This window comes from Mesocricetus auratus, unplaced genomic scaffold (genome assembly GCF_017639785.1).
Source record: "Mesocricetus auratus isolate SY011 unplaced genomic scaffold, BCM_Maur_2.0 Super-Scaffold_100006, whole genome shotgun sequence".
NCBI lineage: Eukaryota > Metazoa > Chordata > Mammalia > Rodentia > Cricetidae > Mesocricetus > Mesocricetus auratus.
Window position 1 is genome coordinate 9,678,942 of NW_024429190.1, and position 24,642 is coordinate 9,703,583.

The 24,642-nt window shown below is 53.8% G+C and overlaps 1 protein-coding gene and 1 long non-coding RNA gene across 13 annotated transcripts in view; one reads left to right on the plus strand and one right to left on the minus strand.

Moving 5' to 3' along the window:
* Window positions 1-17,291, minus strand: Zmiz2 (zinc finger MIZ-type containing 2). Of its 12 annotated transcripts, none has more exons than XM_040746707.1 (21): window positions 17,217-17,291; window positions 11,129-11,316; window positions 10,707-10,817; window positions 10,516-10,630; window positions 9,600-9,802; window positions 9,204-9,387; window positions 8,749-9,009; window positions 8,364-8,543; window positions 7,496-7,573; window positions 7,150-7,318; window positions 6,399-6,543; window positions 6,116-6,326; window positions 5,414-5,519; window positions 5,027-5,184; window positions 3,558-3,625; window positions 3,208-3,276; window positions 2,747-2,991; window positions 2,175-2,344; window positions 1,846-2,088; window positions 1,224-1,537; window positions 1-1,080 (listed from the first exon to the last, which is right to left on the minus strand). In XM_040746707.1, exons 3-21 carry the CDS (start codon window positions 10,754-10,756, stop codon window positions 1,065-1,067), a joined length of 2,985 nt encoding a protein of 994 aa, XP_040602641.1. In that variant the 5' UTR covers window positions 10,757-10,817; window positions 11,129-11,316; window positions 17,217-17,291; the 3' UTR covers window positions 1-1,064. The 12 variants fall into 12 exon arrangements, with proteins under 12 accessions (XP_040602641.1, XP_040602640.1, XP_040602642.1 ...); XM_040746706.1 differs by lacking the exon at window positions 17,217-17,291 and adding an exon at window positions 16,856-16,929; XM_040746708.1 differs by lacking the exon at window positions 17,217-17,291 and adding an exon at window positions 16,542-16,647.
* Window positions 16,426-24,642, plus strand: part of LOC121140755 — an 18,609-nt gene continuing 10,392 nt past the window's right edge. Inside the window, exon 1 of the long non-coding RNA XR_005877661.1 lies at window positions 16,426-16,548. This is a non-coding gene — a long non-coding RNA (uncharacterized LOC121140755). The remainder of the gene's footprint in view (window positions 16,549-24,642) is intronic.

Below are 24,642 nucleotides of genomic sequence, written 5' to 3' on the forward strand. Positions count from 1 at the left end.
CCCATGAGGGAGTCCTTTAATAGATCGCACAGACAGGAGACACGACAGGCTAGCGCCCTGCTTGCAGGCCCAGGAGCTCTGCCAGTAGATGCAATGGCCTCCCCCACCTGGGTGTGGGCCGCAGGGTGGGGATGAGGTGGTTTAAAAAACACAGCTGTACTAATTCTTCACTTTCACAGAAAAGAGGAACTGGGGGGAACAGCTCACTGGAGAATTTACAGAGCTGAGTCTGAAGGCCCACCCCTAGAAGGGCTGAGCCCTCCACCCTCCTCTGAGCTGTCTGCACTCAGCAAGGGGCAGACACCACATGGAAGGCAAGGCCAGGCCAGTCCAGAGGGCCATGCTGACTGAAACAGCTGTCCCGCCCTCCCAGCTGTCAGCATTTCTACACTATGTACATTGTTGTGCTTTATTGACCCCGCCCCAGCCACCGCCTGAAGCTCAGGGTGGGGGGGGGCCCTGGACCACATCCAGCTGGGTGGGAGCGCCAGGCCCCCACAGTCTGGTGCTCTGTATGGTTCTGAGACTGCAAGGCTCAAGCCACTGGAGCTGCAGACCACGAGTACGTAGGAGCCAGCCGAGCCGGTCAGCTCTTCTGAGGAGAAGCAGAGACGGAGGGTCAGTGCTGGACAAGATGCAGGCTGGGTGGGAGCAGGCAGGGCGGGCGGGAGGACAAGCGCAAGGCCGTGAGTCTGGGTACAGGCTGCGCACACGGCTGTGGCACCTCACGAGGCCCCTTCCACAGCAGTGAGCTCGATGGAGGCAGGCTGTGAGGACCACCGGTCTGGGGCCCCTCGGAGCACAGGGCTGCTTCCAGTTCATCAGGGGCTGGCAGTGGCAGGCTCCAGCTCAGGGTGTGTGCATGAGGAGATTCAGGGAGAACCACCAGGCATCCTGTGGGGCTGGGTGACAAGGGAAGGCTGTGGTGATATCTTTGAGTATGTCCTCGCCAGGCCAGGGGTTAACACAGGATCAGTTGTTCTCAAAGAGCGAGAGCAGGTCATCACTGCTGTTTGTGGGGAGGTCGGGTGGGCCCAGGTAGGAGAGCAGTTCATCAGGATTGGTCAGTTCTGGGAGCAGCTGAGGACAAAGTAAACACATTAGCACTTTGGTGTCAGACCCTTCATGTCCAGTGGCCATGCTGTCCTGGCCCTAGGCCCAGTAAGGGATGCTGAACTGCCCTTCCCCTGCCAAACACTGAGTGCCTGAGTGAAGCCACCTGCCTGGATGAAGCTGCCCATATCTCCCCATGGACGGCTGCTACAGGACAAGAATAGCTCAAGACATGCTTCTCAACTGCCAGGAGCCAGGGTGTACAACCAGAGGTGGCCCAGCTGTGCACCAGGGGTCTCCAGTCTTGTTCCTGGGGGCCAATGCAGATGGTGGAATTCCATGCCCCTGGACTTTCTGCTCTGGGCTGCTCCTCATCTTCCTTGTAGAACTTCAGTGAGTTTCTATTAAGGTCCAGGGACAGCAAACCCACTGTCTGTCGTTCATGCTCATGCTCACACCCTGCTTGTGATGCCCAGACGCAGACCTGAACAAACAGGCAGGTCAGGCTGGACCATGAGGACAGCGCTGCGGACTTCCTTGGAGGCCCTACGCACCCAGGCTCCAAAAATCTCTAACCTAAGCGCAGGTCAGTCATTAACTACACATGGATACCCGGTACCCGTAGTTATTGCAGGTATGCAACCTGTGTGAACAGTTGCTCTTGGGTGACATTATCTGACAATCCCTCCTGAAGGTTCACTGTCTTCTCTATGAAGCCAAGGTGGGCACACCCAGGGACCGATGCACAGGCAGCCCCAGTGGCTCCACCCCCAGCACAGCACGGTTACTCACATCCAGAGCTGGTTCTGAGGCCTCTCCTGCCCCAGTCATGCCGGGAGGCCCCATCATGCCCGTGGCAGGATTGAAGGCCAGTTCGCTGATGGGTCCTGTGTTTGGCTGGCCCAGGGGTTGCCGGGATGGAGGTGGAGGATTTGGATGGTGTAGCTGGGAGCCTGGGCTGGGTCCGAGGTTGGGGGTGTGCAGCCCTGGTGGCCCAGGATTGTGGGCCGGGTCCAGGTGGCCTGCTGGTGCCATCTGAGGATGTTGAAAAGAGCTTGTTTAACTAGCTCATGGACTCCCTGCGGAGATTCCTACTGTGGACCTCTGGGCACACCACTGACCTGGCCTGGGAGGCAAGGGGCAGACTTGTCTGCAGTCAGGAGGCCACCGGGAATGTCAGACTGGTAGGACATGGGGGCTGGCCCCTGGCTGAACTCAGCAAGGTTTGGGGTGGTGGGTGTAGCAGATGGGAAGGATTCTGGGAAGGTTCCAGGCCCTAGGAAGTTGGAACCTGCAAGAGGAAAGTATGGTCAGAAAGCTCCGATTGGCAGAGGTGCGGTGGGAAGGAAGGGTGGAGAAGGCACCCGCCATGAGCACTGGCTCGCTGCCAGGGCCTGACCCTGTGCTGGTTCTCGGAGGGGAGAACTCCTCACAAGTGAGGGACGGAGACCCAGCAAGAGTTCAGCGCGGGTCCTCGAGGGACACCACAAATGGGGCCATCCATTCAGCACAAGTCCTTGAAGTTTTTCAGTGCAAAGCCTTACTCCCAATCAGAGGGAAGGGCGCAAGGCTTACTGCCCTGCATGGAACTTGTAACCGTGTGGGACACGGCCACAGGCAAGGAGGTGCATCTGGAGAGGACAAGTCATTTGCCCAGGGTCACCTGAGGTTCAAGTCTGGGTGTTATACTCACCCTGGCTGGGGTAGTCGCTGGGGGCAGGGGCCGGAGGGGGTTGCAAAGGGGCAAAGGGGGCAGCGCCCGGGCCCAGAGCTGCAATCATCTCCATCACACTGGGCATGAGCACATGTGCAGGGCTCACAGTGCGGCAGCGCTTCAGCACCGGCCCATCCGGCTCCTCCTTCATGTGCAGGTCAGGCTTCACAGGGACGGGCTTCCAGCTGCACGTGGGGTCGATGGTGATCTCCTCATAGTCTGAGCTAAGCAGGGACACATGGGGACTGGTCACCTGCTGTCCACTCAGATGCCAGGTTTCCAACCACACCTTGCACTCAGACACTCTGTACCCAGAGCCTTCAGGGCACTCAGCAGGTATGTGGGAGCTGCTTCAGCATGGGAAGAGACTCCGAAGACTGCCTTACTCCAGGACTGCCCTCTGGTGGCCACAGATGCAGGGGTGGCAGGAAGAGACTTACTTCTGAATGTAAATCAGGATGCCCAGCATGTACTGGTCCACTTCCAGACCCTCCAGCAACGCTGTCTTGCTGTAGAAAGAGCAAAGGAGACTGGTCAGGAGGCCAGCTGGGTACAGGCGCTATCATCTCTGTCACCGTGTGAGGTGACTCTGTAAGGGACCCCTGTGTCAGGTGACCTGGGTAACCACTAGGGTAGTCCAGTGGAAGGGGGTGCTGTGTAAAGCCACTTAGTGGGAGGTTTCTGCCCTCTGAGGGGCTACTCTGGCTTGTGCTAGGGGACACTTCCGATGCTGTCTCAAGTTTCACCCTCTGAGGGGTGGGCAGCTCCCTCACACACGAGACTGACTCACTTGCACACGGGACACCTCCAAGTCCCCCGCTCACAGTTGAGCTGTAAGTATGACTCCAGGTCAAAGCACTGCAGAGAGACAGAAAGACAGGTCACTCCTCACCGTGGGATGGAGGGAGTTGTTCAGAGTGCCTTCTGGAAAGTTGCCTTGCTTGGGTTATATTTAAGGTATCAGGTTTCTACTGCCACATTGTCTTTGTAGACCAGCCTGGCCTGGAACTCACAGAGATCCGCCTGCCTCTGCCTCCCGAGTGCTGGGATTAAAGACGTGCGCCACCACTGCCCGGCAGCATCTTCTTAATGGGCCCAGTCTAGGATACCCCAAGCAGCCCTCCCCAGCAATGCCACACGCCAGAACCAGACAGTTGTATCCATAGGGACTCTCCTGGCTCAGGACAGTTGTTAAAAGGATGAAGTTCAGAGGCAGAGTGCCTGTCTAGCATGCATGAACCCTCAAGTTCAGCCCCTAGCACCACCTCCAAAAAGAGGTTGCTTTCAGGAAAAAGAGCACACAGGTACTTGGCTAACACTGGCTATTTCTGTAGACTGCAACTCTAAAGGTGGGCAGGAAGAAGGCTGCACCCATATCTTTATACCTTTTAAAAATGGAACCCCATGAATATAATAATTAGCAAAATATAGGGAAAACTACTGGAGGTGGTGGCGCACGCCTTGAGTTCAAGCATCTGGGAGGCAGAGGCAGGTGGATCTCTGTGTTTGAGGCCAGCCTGGTCTACATGAGAGTTTTCCAGAACAGTCAGAGGTACAAGTCACAAACAAACATACTTTATAGGAAACACTGTGACTGTTAGAAAGGAGCAAGACTAATACTCTCAGGGAAGGAGGCAGGAGGCCATGCCCCTGTGGAGGGTCTGCCTTTGGTGGCCACTGCCTTGTGGAGGGTCTACCTGGGAGCTCAGCACTCGGGAATTTGGAGGTGGAAGCAGGCAGATCAGGAATTCAGGGTCATCCTCAGCTTACATAGTGAGTCTGAGGCCAGCCTGGGCTATATGAGACCCTTATTTCAAGGGAAAAAAGTCTCAAGACAGACTTTCACTATGGATCAGAGACTAGCCTCAGTCCCCAAGGGCTCTGGATTACAGGTGTGTATTATGATACCAGGCCCAAAATACTTCTCTAAGTTGCTGATTTCTTTCTTTTTAATGCTACTAAGCAGTTTTCTCAGTTTCTACTTTAGATTCCACTCAGTACCGAGTCACTCTTCTGGTTGCTCCAAACAAAGTATTTTTGTTTGTTTGTTTTGGTTTTTTTTCGAGACAAGGTTTCTCTGTATTGTTTTGGAGGCTGTCCTGGAACTCGCTCTGTAGACCAGGCTGGTCTCGAACTCACAGAGATCCGCCTGCCTCTGCCTCCTGAGTGCTGGGATTAAAGGCGTGCGCCACCAACGCCCAGCAACTCAAAAGTATTTTAAGGGCAACACACCTGTATGTATTTTAAGGGACCACCCACCTGTATGTGGCGACAGTCGTGGCCACGGGCTGGGAGCTGGATCCTGCGGAAGGTGATGGGGCACTTCAGGGACACCTTGATAGCCGTCTGCTCCACCCCATCCTCTCCATTGGGCCCAGGGGTGCCAGGGATGGTGCCGCTACTGAAGTTCCGCTTTACTGACATTGACAGGGAAAGGGCTTGAGTAAAGTCTCCAACACTCTGAGGCTGTGGACTGGTGCCAACCAGGACCCAGTCAGTGCTCAATCAATGTCTCTCAAGGAGGTGCCTGGAGGTACCCAATGCCCCTTGGGCAGAGCCATCTGTCTGAGAGTAAACGGCCCCTGTGCCACAAGGCGGGGTTCAGCCTGGGACAGCCCAGACGGCTGAGGAGTAGGGAGCACTCACTCTTGGTGATGCAGTGCTCAGCAGGCAGTAGGCGCTTCTTGAGGAGGCCCTGCAGCACGGAGCGGACGGAGGGACGGTGCACCAGCTGCAGCACGAAGAGGTGGGACTGCAACGGGGGGGGGGGGGGGTTACACGGAGAGCGTGGAGGGAGCGCTGGGGTTCAGCACAGAAGGGGGCCAGGCCCTCAAAGTGCTGACACACAGGCGGGGCTTTTCTCTTTCTCTGAGCTGAGGCCGTGGCTGTGAGCTTCACACACTCTCTCATGCTCTGCAGGGCACTTTGCTCCAACCACTGTTTTCTCCGTCAAACCACAATCACCTCAAGTCCCTAGCAGACCCCTCTCCTGACAGCCTGCAGCTCAAGGTCTAGTTGGGGTCCTACCCACCAGAACCTGGTGAGGCCCAGGCCAGGGCAGGCAGCACACCTTCCACGAGCTTCCTGTGCTCTCTCTGACATAGTTAACACGAGCATTAAATCTGTCCAATGCGATCTAACTAGAAAATGGGGTGGATTTAACTGGCTCTCTTTTCTGAAAGGGCAGGACGTATTAAAATAGAAAGAGAAGCAGCACCTTGTTCTTCAAGGATAAAGACCCTCCCCCACAAGCTCCCCAGCCCACCGGAGAGCTGCTGGTCTGGGTGGGTGTGTCTCTGCTGGCCCCAGCCCTGACAGACCCTACCCACAGCCCTGCAGGCTACCCACGCAGCAGCAGGCGGTAACGGTGATCTGGATGGTGTTGCGCCCTGGCTGGCACACGTGCTTCAGGTAGAGGGGCTTGTGTGAGGTCTTGTTGTCTCCACGCTCGATGCTGAGGGGTGTGGCGTTGACGCTGACCTGCACGGAGGCTGGCCAGTTCGTGTTCATCTGCCGGTCCTCATGGTGGTAGCATTTGAACTGCAGCTCCAGGTCAGGCCTGGCAGGGAGGAGGATGGCAGGAGCCCGCACTGTGCAGGCGGGGCCCGGGGCAGCGGGGAGTGGGACTCACCTCAGCATCAGCGTCTTGTAGACAGAGTCCCGGAGCTGGAAGACATGGTTGCTCACAGCCAGGTTGTGCTGCAGGCGAAAGGGCTCCAGGACCACCCCATCTCGGACCGGGAAGGTCAGGCGCAGCTCGTCACAAGGGCCACTTCCTGAGGGCAGAGGTATGCTGGCCACGAGTTTGGTACCCTTCCAAGGAATCTTGGCCCTCAAGGAACACTTCTGACTTAGAGCCCCAAACACTAACCCAACCCCTGCCAGAAACTCTCAAGAGAGCGGAGACACCCACACACTAGGGCTCCAGATAGTGTCTCTCCTCAGAACTCGGGCCATGGTCTGCGTTCTATCCTGCCTTGGTCATCCAGCAGTCTGGACCACATTGTGAACAGTCACAGGACACGCTTCCAACCTAGAAAGCACATCCAGACTGGGCCACCTGCCACCGCCCTATGGTTCGACTCAAAGTTCTAGGATGTTAGCTGCTTCTGCAGGAATCTCCCTGAAGTAGGCATTCGTAACCAAGGATGGGTATCTGAGGGCAATTTTGGGTACACAGACATTTTTCTGGACAGAATAGCCACAGCCTCCATGAGCGCTAGACAAGGCCATCAAGAGAAACAAGAAGGCCTGCTCTGACCCTTCTGCTTTGTATGAAGCTGGGCCTTGGGCTTCCAAGCTCTCTGTAGGACTCTCTTGAGTCCTGATCACCCCAGCCTCCCTCCCAAGCCTCACGCTGGCTGCTGTCCTTCCACACTCACCAGAGGGTGATGGGTGCAAAGAGCTGAGGCCTGGCTTGAGGTCAGGCAGGAAAGGAGACTTGACTTCCTGGCTTGGGGACATGTAGGGAACATTGCCGCTGGGCGTCATGGGTGGTGTGGGGTTCCCCGGCAATGGGGAGCTGGGGTAACCAGGGATGGAACGGGAAGGCTGTAGAGGTTGAGCATAAACAGTCAAAGCAGAATGGCAGAGTGGGAGGGTAGTCTGCTCACAGAGCACCCCTGGAGTACTGGGCAGGGCACCTGTATTTCTTCCTGCCTGGGTACCCCCTTTCCATATGCCCACCCTGTGAGCCTCCCAGCCCATCCACCCTGCCAAGCCCCATACCCCACTCAGGCCAGGCTGGCTGTAGCTGATGTTCCCCGCGTTGAAGTTGGCGCCCTGCCCGTTGAACTGCTCTGTGGGCTGTGGGAAAGAAAACTAAGTGTGCCTGGGGCTCCAGCCTGCCGCTCACTGACCCCTAACCCGATCCTAGACTCTGCACCACACTAGGTGCTCATCTGTGCACTGTCTACACTCCCCATAATCTGAGAAACATCACTGATTTCATAACGTAAAAAGTTGATACTACGAGGGGCTGGAGAGATGGCTCAGAGGTTAAGAGCACTGGCTGCTCTTCCACAGGTCCTGAGTTCAATTCCCAGCAACCACATGGTGGCTCACAACCATCTGTAACGAGATTGGTGCCCTCTTCTGGCATGCAGGCAGAACACTGTATACTTAATAATAAATAAAAAAATTTAAAAAATGGTTAAAAAAAAAAAGTTGATACTACGAAACAGGGTGGCCCTTCCGGCTGGAAGAGCTATAAATTAGGTTCACACCATGCTCCTCCTTTCTTCCCGACTCCACCTCATCATGCCACTCTGCCTACCCAGGCTGCCAGTGAGAACTGCGCTTCCTCCATGTGCCCAGACAGGGTATACAGCAAGAGTCTGTCTCTTAGACAGGGGTCAGGGCCAAGGGAGTGAACTGCACAGTTCCATAAAGGTTGTCAGACGGCTTGGAGCCCACTTGCTGCTCCCTCCACCAAGTAGCCCAGAGAAATATACACACAGGTACCGCAGACCCGACCAGTCGGTCACCCTGAGAGCTATTCTTGCACTGACTGGAACTCCCTGGCCAGCCTGACTAAAGGTCCCCACTGAGTCCTGTGACACTCAACCTAGCACAGGCCCAAGGGAGCCATTCCTACCTTGTAGTGCAGCCCTGTGGAGCCAGGTGCAGACAGGGACTGGGCCATGCCCTGCTGCAGGGGCAGCCTGTGTCCCGGGTAAGAGGAGGCGGGCCCTGGGGGCTGCCCAGGGCCAGGAGCATACTGGGCAGTGCTGGCTGCATACTGGCCTCCTTGCAGATACTGCTGCCCAGGGTACACCTGAGAAGCAGATACCCAGGGAAGAGAGAGTTACCAGGGGAAGCAGGCTGCCACGTGTTTGCGTTTGTCTGAGAAAGAGGAGACTTCATGATTCTGCTAGGCACAGGGAGGTCTCTCTCCGGAAGACACTCTTACCATAACTCTGAGGGCAGATGGATAGGGAATCACCATCTAGGACCCCAGGCTGAGCAACCAAGACACCCACCTCTGAATAGGCTCTCTTGACCCCCTGTCGGGGCAGTGGCTGGGCCTGAGGAGGCCCAGGGTACCCATGCTGAGGCAGTCGCTGTCCTGCATACAAGGGTGTCATGCCTGCTGCCCGGGTAGGGTTCATGGCCATTGAGGAGAGGCCAGAGGGGCCCATCAATCCTCCCATGCCAGAAGGGTTCATGCCGGGGGGTACACTGGGTCCTCGGGGACCTCCATGCTGGAGAAACTGGCTGTTAAAAGACTGTCCAGTCCCCATCTGAGAAGAGAGAAAGGAGGGATGGTTCAGATCCCTCTTCTCGGCTGTTCCCACAGTCCTCTCTCCTGTCCCCTCCCCTCTTCCACTGGCCTCAAGAGGTCCCAGCCCAGTCCACACTTGTCCCCACTGCCTTACCAAGTCCACCGAGCCCACCCGTACTTGCCACCTCACGGAAGGAGCAGGAGGGGCCTCACCGCTCCATACTGGCTTAGCTCCTGACTCTGCTTCTCCTGCAGGGCAGCCACAGTGGCGGTGGCGGTGGCGGTGGCGGTGGCTGCAGCCGCAGCCATAGCAGCTGCAGCTGCAGCTTGTGTGAAGTCAGTGGAGGGTCGTGCAGCATGCGAGGGCAGGCCCAGGCCTCCAGGGCCACCTGCATACCTGCAGGTGGTAGACAATTGCCTCACTACTAAAGCTTGCTCTGAGACACATAGCACTCGGGAAGCCCATTTTGTCCTTCTTTCCAGATCTTTCGGATCTTTCACTGTGGCTATATGGAGACAGTGGGGAGGCAGGAGGCAACACCCAACCCTTTCGCAGCACCCGCCGGGCTGATAGCACCGAGCCACTGGCCGGGTGAGGGCCCTGCTTACCCAGTGGTGAAACCGGATCCCCCAGGGTAGCCCCCACGTCCATACACGCTTTGCTGCACGTAGCTCTTGTTAGCACCACCTTCAGCAAACGCCTGCTGTCCCAGGCACTGCGGGGAGGTCAAGGCAGAGCTGCCACCCGCCACTCCAGGCATCATGGAGCCACCAGGGGGGCTTCCTGCAGGGCCCATGGGGTTCCCCAAAACCTACAAGGAAGTGGGAGTCACCAAAGAGAACCAGCCAAACCACTGTCTTCAAGACATAGCTCTGAAGTGCTAGATGCCAAGAGAGCCCTGGCACACAGGGAGGACCTGGGACGGCAGGAGCGGCTGTCCACAGTTCTGGCTGGAGTGGTCCACGGACCGGGGAAGACACCCATGACAGTGCAGGGGAGACACCCATGACAGTGCAGGGAAGACACCCATGACAGTGCAGGGGGAGACACCCATGACAGTGCAGGGAAGACACCCATGACAGTGCAGGGGGAGACACCCATGACAGTGCAGGGAAGACACCCATGACAGTGCAGGGGGGAGACCCATGACAGTGCAGGGGGAGACACCCATGACAGTGCAGGGGGGAGACACCCGTGACAGTGCAGGGGAGACACCCATGACAGTGCAGGGGGAGACACCCATGACAGTGCAGGGAAGACACCCATGACAGTGCAGGGGGGAGACCCATGACAGTGCAGGGGGAGACACCCATGACAGTGCAGGGGGGAGACACCAGTGACAGTGCAGGGGAGACACCCATGACAGTGCAGGGGAAAGGCACCGAGCAGCTCGAGACCCTCAGAAGCCCCATCTTTGTGCTCCAGCCAGTCCCCTGGGCCCTTGTTCCTTCCTAAGATGGCAGAGGCACCACCAGGACTCTTGCTCCTGAGGGCTAGGGGAGGAGCGCGCAGGTGCACACTCACCTGGCTCTGTGTTGCGTTGCCAACTCCCCACACAGTAGTGACCACGGACAGTGAGCCGGCTGGCTGAGTGGCACTTTGTTGCCAAGGCACAGACTCATATGCAAACGAACCATCACTACAGAGAGAGCAGCTGGTAAGACAGGGTCAGAAGGCCCAGGGCTTGCTAGATGCAGGCCACAGAACACACTCACCCATGTGGCGCAGGGGGCAGGGCAGGTTTCATGGGGTTCATGGGGTTCATTGGTGATGAAGCAGCCTATAGGCCCAATGCGCTGAAACTTTTCTGGGAGTTGCTGCTCCGGCTGCTGGACATAAGGGAGAGGGTGAGAGCTTAGATGTAGCAGGAGCCCCTCACAGTAGCACGGACAGACAGAGCCAGGGTGGTGGAGATGGACCATGTTAGCCCAGAATGCAGTGGACGATGTTAGCCCAGAATGCATGGGAAGCAACTCCAAGAAGGGCCCTGCCATCTTAAGCCACTGAACCAACCCAGGAAAAGGGCTTTCTGATTTCAGATACTTTCACACACCCTTCCCCACATCATACCCATATAAAGCCAGGAACACCGCAGCAGGGCCAATCATAGTAGCACCTACTCAAAAGTCTTACCCACCCTGGGCAGCCCAGAGACCTGAGAAGGAGCAGAATCAAAGTGTCCTCTGAGGCAGGGGCTGGGCTGGGACGGTCAGGAAGCAGATGCGGAAGAGCAATCCATTCACCGGCTTGGCCTTGGGGAGGCTGTACCGACACAGCTGAGGGGGGACGCAGGCACCAGCCCAGCTCCTGGTTGGCAGCTTTTTCCTATCAAGAGGGTAGCAGAAGGGCTTCAGGCCACAGGACCTTCAAACTGGCCTAGACGACTTGCGGGGAACAGGTAGGACTGTGTGTGTGCGCGCATGCGCACGGACACGCTCTCATCTGAGACAATATGGACACGAGTACAGGGTTAACACTTGAGAGTTCCCAACCGGGGGGGGGGGCAGTGACACACACAGTGCAACAGGTGTGTGTGTGAGAGAGTATATGTGTGTATGTGTGTGTAGTGGGGTATTCGCAGACATAAAGACCCCGAATGTAACTAAGTTTTTCAGCGACAGTGAGAGCATGCTAAACCACATCTAAAAGACGGGACAAACCAGCTTCATCCTCAGAAAACAGCAGCAGCAACTGGCGGACAAGGGAGGCTCTGGCAGGTAAGACCTGTGGTCGGTGCCAGAAGTCTACTGCTCACTGAGCTGGGTCTCTGCTCCCATGTAGCTACTGAGTCACAGAGTGACCACAGCACCAGGAGGCTTCCAAAGTCATGGTTCCCACACTGCCAAGCTCCTTCCAAAAACTGGCTCAGACATCCCCCAGAACTGGACTACAATCCTTCCCAGAGTCTCATGTCCTTAGGTCCTCACACGCCCCAAACCGCCTGCATGCCGACCTCTGCTTGGTCTCACAAGGGGTGCAGCGACCATGTGTGGTGCCCTTCTCAGGGAACCCTTAGGGAAGGCCAGGCGCTTTTGTCCTCAACCCCTCTGCCACGGTAAAGGCTGTTACTGCCATGTACGCCTTGTGAAACATGCTGAAATCTGGTGATCTCCTCCTGCCACTAAGTACTCACAAGTCTCTTGTCTAGGGGAGCAAGGGATAGATACCCCAGCACCCACTCAGCCCTGGGACAAACATTTCTGTGTGGTTACCAGGTCCTCATCAGAGCTCACAATGGACTCAGAGGCTCTGCAGGTTCACACAGGCAAGCTACGCACACGAAGCCCGGCAGGCGAGAGAGAGAGCGAAGAAAGGGGACAGTGACTTGACCCTGGGAAGGGGCAAAGAAGCCCCACCCATGGGAGTCTGTCCCCTAACCCTCAGAGGCAACCAGACTCGATTCTGGCCTTTCCCAAACCAAGTCCTGCCTAGGCAGCATAGGCCACAATGTGCCAGCTTGGCAGCCGAGGCTGGCATCCCTGATGCTACTGCCTGATCCTGAGAGACCTGGTGAGAGGAGGAACTTGTCAACAGGTGAGAAGACTCCAAGACCTGACATGTGGAACAACCAAGTGGATAGCAGGAATTAGGAAAGAAGCATGACTTAATGGAAGAAAGTGGAGACAGGAAATAGCCACACAGCCACTCCCTGAGGCACCAGAACACTTCAATGGAGGAAGGACATTTACAACAAGTGGTGCAGGAACAACTGGAGTTCTATCAGTAAACAAGGACTTCAGACACAAAAAATGATGGGGGTGGGGGGAGTTCAAGATGCAGCTCAATGGCAGAGAATTTGTGTGCATGAGCGTGTGATATGTGCTGGGTCTGAATCTCAGTACTGCAAACAACAACCGATCCACATATAAAGATGAACTAGGCCCCAGTTTACAGGTAAAATAAAAAAACTGTAAAACATTTACAGAAAGACAAAAGGAACTACAGGATCTAAGCTAGCAAAAAGTGCTTAGATTTGACACCAAGAGGCACGATCCATAAGATAAACTTGGGTGGCATCTAGCATATATAATAAATTTTATATTAGTAAAATAAAATCCAAGTAGAAAAATCAGCAAAACACATGAATAGAGTTCTCCAAAGAGAACACAGATGGTAACTAATCCAAGAGAAAGACAGAGAAACATAGATTAAAGTGTAAGGAGGCATCATCTTACATCCAGAGAACGGCTAAGATAAAAAGTGACATCACAGCTGGGCGGTGGTGGCGCACGCCTCTAATCCCAGCACCCGGGAGGCAGAGGCAGGGGATCTCTGTGAGGTTGAAGCCAGCCTGGTCTACTGATTGAATTCTAGATCAGGTTCCAAAGCTACACAGAGAATTCCTGTCTCAAAACAAAAAACAAACAAACAAAACGTGACATCACAAATGCTGGCAAGGAGAAACTAGACCTCAAATACAATGCATTGCCCTTGGGAACATAAAATAAATGGTACAGCTACTCTGGAAAAATTGGCCACTTCTTATAAATCCAAGCTTGCAGCCACCACAGTACAACACAGCAACTCTACTCTAGGGCACAGAGCGCAGAGAAATGTCAACTTAAGTTCACAGAAAAATCTGTATGTGAATGTTTATTTGTTGCAGTCAAAGACTGGAGACAGCCAGGTGTCCCTCAGTGAAGGACAGTCACATCAGTGTAGGACATCCACAACCCAGATGCCAGAAGGAACATACTACAACCTATTTGAAATGAATATCCCAGAAACTTCTGAGTACAGAAAGCAAATCACTGTTGCTATATTATATGATTCCTTTATCTGCCAAAATTAGGGAAACTGTAAACAGGTTAACGGTGGTCAGGGGTTAAATCTTCCACGTCTGTAAGTTCAGTAGAAGGAAGATGAGTGTGAATATAAACCCACAACAGGAAGGCTCCTCCCAAATGCAGCAATGTGCTGTCCTAGAGTGATGTTGTACTCCAGTTTTTCAAAATGTTGCCATTTGGGGAAACTGGGTAGAGATACAAAGAATCTCTCTGTGGCAATTCTTACAACTGGGTAGAGCTACAGTTGTCTCACTTCAAAGCCTTCAGCCAAACATGGGCATGATGCCCATGCCTATAACCCTAGCACTGGAGAGGCAGAGGCAAGAGGGTCATGAGTTCAAGGTCAGCCTTGTGGAGATAAGGAGTTCTAGGCTAGATTAGTATGGCAGTGCTTACATGAAATCACAGCAGCTGGGAGACTGAGGCAAAAGGTCATGATGAATTCAAGGCCTGCCTAGGTTACACAGTGAGACCCTGTCTCAAAAATCAAACAAACACAATCACAAAACCACACCATCCGTAACAGCCAAGCCTTCCTTCACAAAAGCTGGTAATCCAAAGCTGGCTGGGTTGGCTACAGCCACTCTGTTGTCCCAAGTACAGGGAGGGAACCAGGCTGGCTGGGAGGCAGGCAGGTGAGCCCTTACCTCATTTCAAGTCACCTAAGCCCAGAGACACTCACCATCAGAGCATCCCAGTCAGCTGGTGTGACAGGCTGCTGGCCCCACCCAGGGTCATTACAGCAGGCTAGGTCCTGAGCCTTGCATCTTTAGCAAATGACCAGTTTGACAGACTCTGAACTGGGAAGTGCAGAGTTGGAGAGAAGAGACAAGGACAGGTGGGGGAGGTGGCAGAGGCACCCACAGGAGCCTTCTACATCACATGGGCCTGGGGAATTCCACCCACAATGCTTTTCTGCTGTGGACAGAGACCACAAACATTTCCAGTTCCCCCTAAGCGTGCCTCTCTGCTGGGAGGACTTCCTGCTAAACTCCTGAATTCACACCTCAACACATAGGTCTGGTAGGAAGGCCCAAGACTGCAGATCTGGTCTCCAGTGGACCCTCTGGACCCACAGGGAGACACTATGAATGTAGCCCCTCCTCCCACCTCCAAGGCAGGGCTGAGAGGGAGGCCTGAACTCTGCACCACCTGCAGCTGGGAGCCAGGCCCGTAACACAGCTGCTCTACTTCAAGTCAGCCTGGGAGCACAAGGTTTTCTGTGGGTCAGTCATGTCTTCCTGCAGGCACAGAGCTCCAGGGAACTTGCTTTCCAAGTGTCCCGGGGAGGCTACCCCCAAGTCTCCTGGCCCCATCGGCCTCTACCTGTCTGAGCAGCTAAGAACCAGAGCTAGCAACCGGGTCACTCTCAGGCAACATCCAGTCCTTCTCAACAGCTCCAAAGTTCGTTAGGCTCCAACTCAAGAAATTCAACTCAAATCAACTCAACCCAAATCCCAACTCAAGAAATTGGGATCAGCCAGGCGGTAGTGTCCCATGCCTTTAATTCCAGCACTCGGAAGGCAGAGGCCAGTGGATCTTTGAGTTCAAGGTCAGCCTTGTCTACAGAGGGAGTTCCATGCCAACCAGGGCTACACAAAGAAACCCTGACTTGAAAAACAACAACAAATCAACCAAAAAGAAACTGGGAACGAAAGGCTCCCAAGAAATGACAATTTCAGGAAAGCGTGAGGTGGTGTTAACTTGTAGTTTTAGCCATTCTGGAGGTTGGGGCAGGAAGATCATTTAAGCCCAGTTCTCACATGACATGGGGTGGGTGTGGGAGGAGGAGAAGACAGGTCTGAAGCGTGGCAGAAACAGTCCCTAGTACCAAAGGAAGGGCAGGTAAGTGTCCAGAAGCCTAGAGGTCCTGCCTGCTCTCCATGTGAGACAACCATACTCCCAAGCTCGGTGTGCAGATTTCATGACGGACTTCAGGAATGAGCATCTTTCAGTAGTTCAATGGCTGAAGGGACAACCAAAACCTGACTTCTGTTTCCAGAGTTTAAAACAGAAATCTGGAGGCCACTCTAGGATATACGGCCACCTTTATGTCATCAGCCCTTAGAAATCAATCCTAGTCATCGGGAAGCTCCCTAAACAAGATGTGCCTGTCCCTCACAAGTCTACCTGCTTATCCTCATCACCCCTCCAGCCTGTAACGCCCCCCCCCGGGAGCACAAGAGCCTTGAGGTCAGCCCTGGTGAGTAATGTTAAGCCCCCCCCCCCACTCTCAAGTGTCAAGGATGCCCTTGGTACTGCCAGGACCTGGTGGTGAGTCTGTGTTCACCCAACCCACATCCACCGTGGTCTTAGATCAGGTCACATGCGCTATTTGTGTCCCTGTGAAATTTTCTGCCAATAACGCAAACGAGTTAAAGACATCACCAAAGACGGTCTCTAACTACTAAAAGAAGGAACCCTGGGGAGAACGAGGGGTGGGAGCAGGCGGGTCAGGTGGGAAAAGGATACCTTGAGGGAACAGGATACTTTCGGGGGTGGCGGGCACTGGGCACTGGGAATGGTGTTCTGGGTACCAAGGAGAACAACAACAAAAAAAAAAATCTAGGGAGAATAGGGCACCTTCGCACCTGAGCTTCAGTTTGGAAAAGGATGTTCCTGTCAAAACCCTGGCGAGGGACTGACAGATCAGCGTCCTCAGCCTAGGGGCTGCGCAGCTCCTCCTCGGGCCACTAACGGCTTCCAACCGTCCCCCCCCAACACCCAGATGGTGGGCACCGAAGCGGGCGCCGAGGGACGCACCGTGAAGGTGAGCCTGCCTGGTCCGGAGCTGGGACGACAGGCTGGGGTGAGGGCCCATCAGCCGCCTCCGCTTAGGAGGCCCCCGAAGGCCACTTGCACCCCTGGGCCAGCCCCAACAAAGGCTCCGCGGATAGGTGAGAGCGCCCGACGGCGCGGCGCAGGGGGCAAGCACCCGCAGGTGGGTGGCGGAGCCGGGCCGAGCCGGAGCCTCGCCCGGCGCCTGGGACCGGCCGCACCTGCCGCCGCACCTGCCGCACCTGCGCGCCCCACCGCCCGCACTCGCCTGCGGCGCCCCGCGCCACCCAGACTCTCACCTCCGCCCGGCCCGGCCCGGCCCGTCGCCGCGGCCCCCGGCCCGCGCCGCTCCATGCGCTCAACCCGCCCTCGGCGCCGCCCGCCGCCCCCGGGCCGCCGCCGCCCGCGCCATCGCGCCGCCGCCGCTCGGAGGGCACAATGGAGCCGCCGCCGCGCTGCTCATGCATATGCATGACGCCGCGCCGCCGGCCCCGCCCCCCAGGCCAGAGCAGCGGAGCCCCGAGCGGCGCTCCGGAGGCTCGAGCAGGGGCGAGTGCGGGCCTGCATGGCTGCGATGAGCCCGGGCTGGGTCCCGGCAGCGGCTGGCTGCCGCGCAGGAAGCTCCGTGCGCCCGGCCTGCACCCCGCACCCCTTGCGCACCTTTGCGACCGCGGCGTCGGAGGAGCCCCGTGCGCTTCCTGCTGCTGTCCACCGGGGCGGGGCCGGACGGGGGCGGGGCCGGGCTGGGGCGGGGCCACGGCTGGGCAGGCAGGGCCTGGGCCTGGCCACACAGCCTGGCAGTCGAGTCGGTTCGTGACCGAGGGCCAGCCGTGATCCTCCGCAGCCAGAGGCCTTCATGGCGGCCCGGAGCGTTTCAGGAGACAGGGACCGGGAAGCCCATCGCTGAGAATGAGAACTGCTTATGCCTGCCCCAGCAGCCTTCTATACTGCCGCATGGTCCCTTCCTGTGGTGTCGCCCCCTTCACCTCTGTGTTGAAATCACTGTTACAGTTTCTCCAAGGGCTGGAGAGATGGCTCAGTGGCCAAAAGCGGTGACTGTACTTCCAGAGGCCCCAGGTTCGATTTCCACTTCCAACAAGGCGCCTCGCAATCATCCATAATTTTTTTTTTTTTTTTTGGTTTTTCGAGGCAGGGTTTCTCTGTTTTGTTTTGGAGGCTGTCCTGGAATCAGTTCTGTAGACCAGGCTGGCCTCGAACTCACAGAGATCCACCTGCCTCTGCCTCCCGAGTGCTGGGATTAAAGGCGTGCGCCACCAATGCCCGGCGCAATCATCCATAATTTGAATTCCGGATGATTCTGGGTTCTCTTCTGATTTCCAGGGGCATCAGGCATGTATGTGGTGCGAAGACATAACAAATATTCATGCACCTGAGTAATTAAAAATATTTTCTAGCCAAACAAAATAGACTTGTAGATACTTTAGTCATTCTGTAAGCCTGGTAGGTTTGCCCAACCTTTTGACATTGAAACATGAGGATTGTCACCTACAAAGTTCATACTAGAGAACCGGGCAATAGACTAATCAGTAAGTATAATAGTTTTTTATTTGTTTTTAAGATTTATTTATTTATTATGTATACAGTGTTCTGTCTGCATGTAACCCTGCGGGCCAGAAGAGGGCACCAGATGTCATTACGGATGGTTGTGAGCCACCATGTGGTTTCTGGGACTTGAACTCAGGACCCCTGAAAGAGCAGCCAGTGCTCTTAACCTCTGAGCCATCTCTCCAGCCCCAAGTACAATAGTTAAGTTTATATTTTTTGCTGTTGTTGAGGAAAATTCATAGGAATCAGCTTCCACATCCCCAGGTACCAGGTTAGACACCGTCTGGGAGGTGTCTACGTTTTTCTGCCTTAAGCTTCAGAAGAATACACTTCCCTGCTCAAGCGTCCAGTAATAATAAACACACACTGTCATGCAACCACCATGAATCTTCAAAGATATTGTGCCTTCTCCAGCAGACACTCTGCTCATTAAATAGCAACCTCCCTGCACCCCTAGTCGCTCCATCCCACTCGTGCCCCTGCGTTTGAGCAAAGCACCTCATGTAAGTGTGGTCAGGGTTTGCGTTCCCTGGTCGGCTTACTTCACTACACTTTGTGACCTCAAAGCCCAACTGTGGTCAGGGTTTCTTTTGCTTAAGGAGAGGTTGAAACAGGTTCTCACACTGCAACCCAGGTTAGCCTTGAACTTGCAGCAACCCATTTGCCTTGGCCTCTCAAGTGCTGAGTTTACAGGCAGGCATGCCCCTTTACATCCAGCTAGAGCTTCCCTCCTTTTTATGGGAGAAGAATATTCCACTGAATGGAAAGAGCATGTTTTGTTTATTCATTCACAGATCCAGGGATACCCTGCATTTTGATTTTAATGTTGCTGAAAAAATTTTTTTTAAGATTTATTGTGCCAGCAGTGGTGGCCCATGCCTTTTTTTTTTTTTTTTTTTTTTTTTTGTTTTGTTTCGAGACAGGGTTTCCCTGTGTAGCTTTGGAGGCTGTCCTGGAACTAGCTCTGTAGACCAGGCTGGCCTCGAACTCACAGAGATCCACCTGCCTCTGCCTCCCAAGTGCTGGGATTAAAGGCGTGCGCCACCAACGCCCGGCTTGGCCCATGCCTTTAATCCCAGCCCTGGGAAGGCAGAGGCAGGTGGATCTCTGTGAGTTCGAGACCAGCCTGGTCTACAGAGCGAGTTCCAGGACAGCCTCCAAAGCCACAGAGAAACCCTGTCTCAAAACCTGCCACACACACACACACACCCCAAAAAAAAGAGAAAAAGAAAAAAGCCTATGCAGTTGTTAATAGTGCTGGGATTGTTGGCGTGCTTCAGCAAGAGGCCCAGGTAAGGGTTCCTCCTCCTCCTCCCAGCATTTTCCCTACCGTTCTACACTGACTCAAGCTGACAGAGTCACACAGCTGGCACAGCTGTGCTATGCTTCCAAACCTCTGGAAACCCATCAGGCAAGTTGGCAACATCTGTAAGGCAAAAGCAAGTTAGCAATACCCCAAGGCCTGCTGATTGCCCCAAGAAAGAACGGATGGCTGGATGTAGCGGTGCGTGTCTGTATTACAGGACTCTGGAGGCTGAGGCAGGAGGATTCTGAGGCCGAGGCCAGCCTGGTCTGTACAGCATGACTGTGACTCAAAAAAAAAATAAAGAAAGAAGAAAGGAAGGAAGGAAGGAGGAAAGGAAGGAAGGAAGGAAAGAAGGAAGGAAGGAAGGAAAGAAGGAAGGAAGGAAGGAAGGAAGGAAAGAAGGAAGGAAGGAAGGAAAGAAGGAAGGAAGGAGGAAAGGAAGGAAGGAAGGAGGGAAGGAAAGAAAGGAGGAAAGGAAGGTGTGGCTTTGGAGTGGCCATGGCCTTGTCGGAGGAAGTGTGCATTGTGGGGCTCTGAGGTTTCCTATGCTCAGGATACCACACAGTGAGTCAGTTGACTTCCTGTTCCGTGCAAGCGAAGATGTAGCCAGCACCACGTCTGCCTGCATTGCCACCACGGCCATGTTCTCCACCATGACACCGCGGGCCAGCCCTCATTAAATGTTTCCTCTGTAAGGGTTGCCGTGGTCACGGTGTCTCTTCACGGAAACAGAAGCCTAACTAAAACAACAGGGATTACGTGAAGGATCTTCTGGTGGCCATACTTGCAGTGGGCCTTATAGGAGTGTGGGGGAGGGACGGGACCATGTGAGGGCGGGACAGAGACTCCATAGATTCCGCTATAATCAAGGGACAACAGAGCCACAGCCGCTAAAGAGGCAGGACAGAACTCCCCCAGGGACTGATCACACTTGCATCTCAGTCTCTGGTGCTGGGGACCACCTGGAACTGCCTGTTGTTAGAGTCACACGACAAATGGTCATTAGCTATGGTGGTCACAGGGCACTGGAACCTCCATGCAACTGTTGTGCCCAGTTCTGGTGGCATCGGATGACTCTTCCACAACCACCATCTGTCACCTACCTCTATTTCTGCTGTGGCGACTTCCTCATTTTTCTGCCCCCCAGGGGCTGTCCTTCTCTTTTCTGCCTGCCTCTCATGGACCTGCCATTAAGATTTTATTGTCAAGGACGTCACAATGGGCTGTGGCAGCCACTCCAGGGAGAAGTTTGAGAGCTGTAGACTGGGGCTGACACTTTGTCCCATGTTTCTCCTCCTTTCCCTGGAGACTCACACACGTGAGGTCTGACCCTCGAAGCTCCCACTCCTGTGGCCCGGCCACTTCAGCAGCGTCTTCTAGAAAGGGCTCCCACACCCACAGGGCCAGCCACCCCCAGCTCTCCTGAAGGCTGACTCACTTCACGGATTGCTGCCTACCTCTTCACTTGCTGACAAGGGAGGGTCTCAACAGATCCAAACCAGACACGACTGCTCACTATCCCAACACTCAGGAAGCCAAGGCAGGAAGGTCGCCGTGAACTGAGGTCAGTGCCGGTTAAGATGAGTTCCAGCCCAGCCCGCGCTACAGAGACTCTGTCTCAAAGAAACACCCCTTCCCTGATCTCAAACCACCCACACAAGCACTATGGTGGTGGCATCCCAGGGCGAAACGCACTTTGTCCTTCCAGCCATTTTTGAAATGTTTGGTCACTACTCCCCTCCTCCCTCATCACCCACCGGAATCCTGAGGCCTTTCACCATACCATTCTGCCCTTACCAGCCTTAATCTTTTCTTTTTGCCAGGTGTTGGTGGTGCACGCCTGTAATCCCAGCACTCGGGAGGCAGAGGCAGGCGGATCTCTGTGAGTTCGAGACCAGCCTGGACTACCAAGCGAGTTCCAGGACAGCCTCCAAAGCCACAGAGAAACCCTGTCTCGAAAAACCAAAAAAAAAAAAAAAAAAAAACCTTTTCTTTTTATGGTGGGGGCAGGGAACTATGGCCCAGGAGACCTCAGCATACAAAGCCCCTGTTTCCCCTGGGGTCATAGGTGTTCAACACCTTGCCTAGTGCTTCACGTTCTTTTTTTTTTTTTTTTTTTTTTTTTTGGTTTTTCGAGACAGGGTTTCTCTGTGGCTTTGGATGCTGTCCTGGAACTAGCTCTTGTAGACCAGGCTGGCCTCGAACTCACAGAGATGCACCTGCCTCTGCCTCCCGAGTGCTGGGATTAAAGGCGTGTGCTGCCACCACCGGGCAGTTCAACCACTTCTGACACAGTAATATTTTGGCTGAATGGTGGACTTTAATACCAGCACTCAGAAGCCAGAGGCAGTTGAATCTCTGAGTTCAAGGTTAGCCTGGTCTCAGAGTAAGTTCTAGGCTAGCTAGGGCTGCACAGAGAAATCCTGTCTCAAAACAAACAAACAAACAACAAAGGTTCTACAATTTTTGAGCATTTTCATCAACCTATCAAGAAATCCCACAGACAGCAGCCATCGTCTGGCATAAACAACTTTTGGGTTCACTTTGTGTGCCTGATGTGGTTCTTAATCTTCCTAACGCTTGGACCCTTTAAATTATCTTTGTTGCTACTTCATAACTGTAATTTTGCTACTGTCATGTATCATAATGTAAATATCTGTGTTTTCTGATGGTCTTAGGTGACGTCTATTAAAGGGCCGTTTGACCCCCCCTCCAAGGGACCATGACCCACATGTTGAGAACCACTGCACTAGGGAACATATATGGAGCCCATACATATATGCAGGCAAAACATTCATACAATAAACTAGATTAATATTTTAAAAGAAAGGAAAAAGTCATGTTATTTGTAGGAAAATGGGTACAACTGGAGATACCCATGTTCAAAGGCTTAAACCAGATTCAAACAGACAGCAGACATTGCAGCTCCCAGATTTTTGTAATGTCACATAAAATCATATACACATACACAGTATATATGAAATGACAGGAAAAATGAATTTTTCTATAGGATTAAAAGCAAGGGATAAGGAAAGGTTTGTGGGAGAGGATGGGGAATGTATGCTCAACATACACAGCATAATCGTGTAAAAAAATTGTGTGTGTGGGGGGCCTGGAGAGATGGCTCAGTGGTTAAGAGCACTGGCTGCCCTTCCAGAGGACCTGGGTTCAATTTCCTGAAACCACATGGTAGCTCCCAACTGTCCATCAAGATCTGGTGCCCTCTGCTGGCCTGCAGGCATCCTTGCAGGCAGAACACTATTCATAATAAATCTTTTTAAAAAATGTTCTTGAGACAAAGTCTCACTATGTAGACCTGGTTAGCTTAGAACTCCCTCTGTAGACCAGGCCGGCTTCAAACTCAGAGATCTGCCTGCCTCTGCCTCTTAAGTGCTGGGATTAAAGGAGTGTGCCTCTATACCCAACCAAAGAAACTTTTTTTTTTGAGACAGGGTTTCTCTGTGTGGTAGACCAGGATGGACCCAAACTCACAGAGGTCCTCCTGCCTCTGCTTCCTGGGTGCTGGGATTAAAGTCTCACCCAGGCTCAAAACAACAACAACAACAACAACACCCCACCTTTTTAAGTGATAGGAAGAGTGAGGATGCAAAGGGACTCTCTCTGTCTCTGTCTTTTACTCAAACTGCATCCCCGCCGGGCGTTGGTGGCCCACGCCTTTAATCCCAGCACTTGGGAGGTAGAGGTAGGCGGATCTCTGTGAGTTCGAGGCCAGCCTGGTCTACAAGAGCTAGTTCCAGGACAGCCTCCAAAGCCACAGAGAAACCCTGTCTCGAAAAACCAAAAAATAAAAAATAAAAAAAACTGCATCCCCTTTCCAGGGAGCCCTTCTCAGACCCCCATCTGAGGCTTCCAGTGTCTCCATGGTGACCCAGCTCTTGCCCCGCCTCTTCATGTCACGTGGGTGGCTGCCCTTTGACTTCACATAGCCGTGTCCTGTGGCATCCTGAGCTCCCCTTTTTGGCTCATCCGTTCACACTGTGTTTTTTTTTAATATTTTTATTTATTTATTGTGTATACAGCCTTCTGTCTGCAAGCCAGCAGAAGGTACTATATCTCATTCAAGGTGGTGTGAGCCACCATGTGGTTGCCGGGAATTGAACTCAGGACCTCTGGAAGAACAGTCAGTGCTCTTAACCGCTGAGCCACCTCTCCAGCCCTGTCTTAACATCTGCACACAGTGGGGAGCCAGTGCTGTCAGAGAAAGTTCAATGTTTCAGCTTTCTGGAAATCAGAGGTGCAGCGGGCCATGGAAGAGACGGAAGTCACAGGAAGAGGCAGGCCCAGGCCCTCACTGGCGTTTTACCAGGAATGTGTGGCAGAGCCACGTGGTAGCGGCCGGCCGTTGGCTTCTTGGCTGGTTTAGGGCAGGGGGAGTGTTTTTGGTGTTTGTTTGAGAGGAAATGGTTGGGGATGAGGGTCTAGGCAGACACTTTGCATGTAAACGGCCATGTTCTTGGAAGTGAACTTTAATATCTGTTAGAGTTGGCAGTCCTGGGAAGTGTTTCTCCAGACAGCAACACCCGGCATAGCAGAGCCTCCAGAACACACACACACACACACACACACACACACACACACACACACACACACACACACACACCAGTCACACAGTCTCATATACAATCACACATACAAACACAAAAATCACACAATCTCACACATACAATCAAACACACACACACACACACAGAGAGAGAGAGAGAGAGAGAGAGAGAGAGAAAAGAGAGAAAGAAGAAGAAAATACAGTTCAGAGCCGGGCAGTGGTGGCATATACCTCTAATCCCAGCGCTCAGGAGGCAGACGCAGGTGGATCTCTGTGAGCAGATGTCTTTGAGGCCAGCCTGGTCTGCAAAGAGAGTTCTGGGACAGCCAGTGCTACACAGACAAACTCTGTCACAAAATAAAAAAACAAAGTAAATAAAACTTAAGGAAAAAAAAAAGATTCAAGCTAGCTGTACCTGTTGGCATCCACAAGACTGTGGAGCCGCTCTGAGAGACCCATGGAAGCTTTGCGCGGAGGGAAATTGGCAGAGGATGAGTCTGAGGAGCGCCCAGTATATCCTGAACAACTAAAAACAATCAAGTCTTATGGGAAGATGCTTTTTTTTTTTTTTTTTTTTTTTTTTTGGTTTTTCTGAGACAGGGTTTCTCTGTATTGTTTTGGAGGCTGTCCTGGAACTAGCTCTTGTAGAC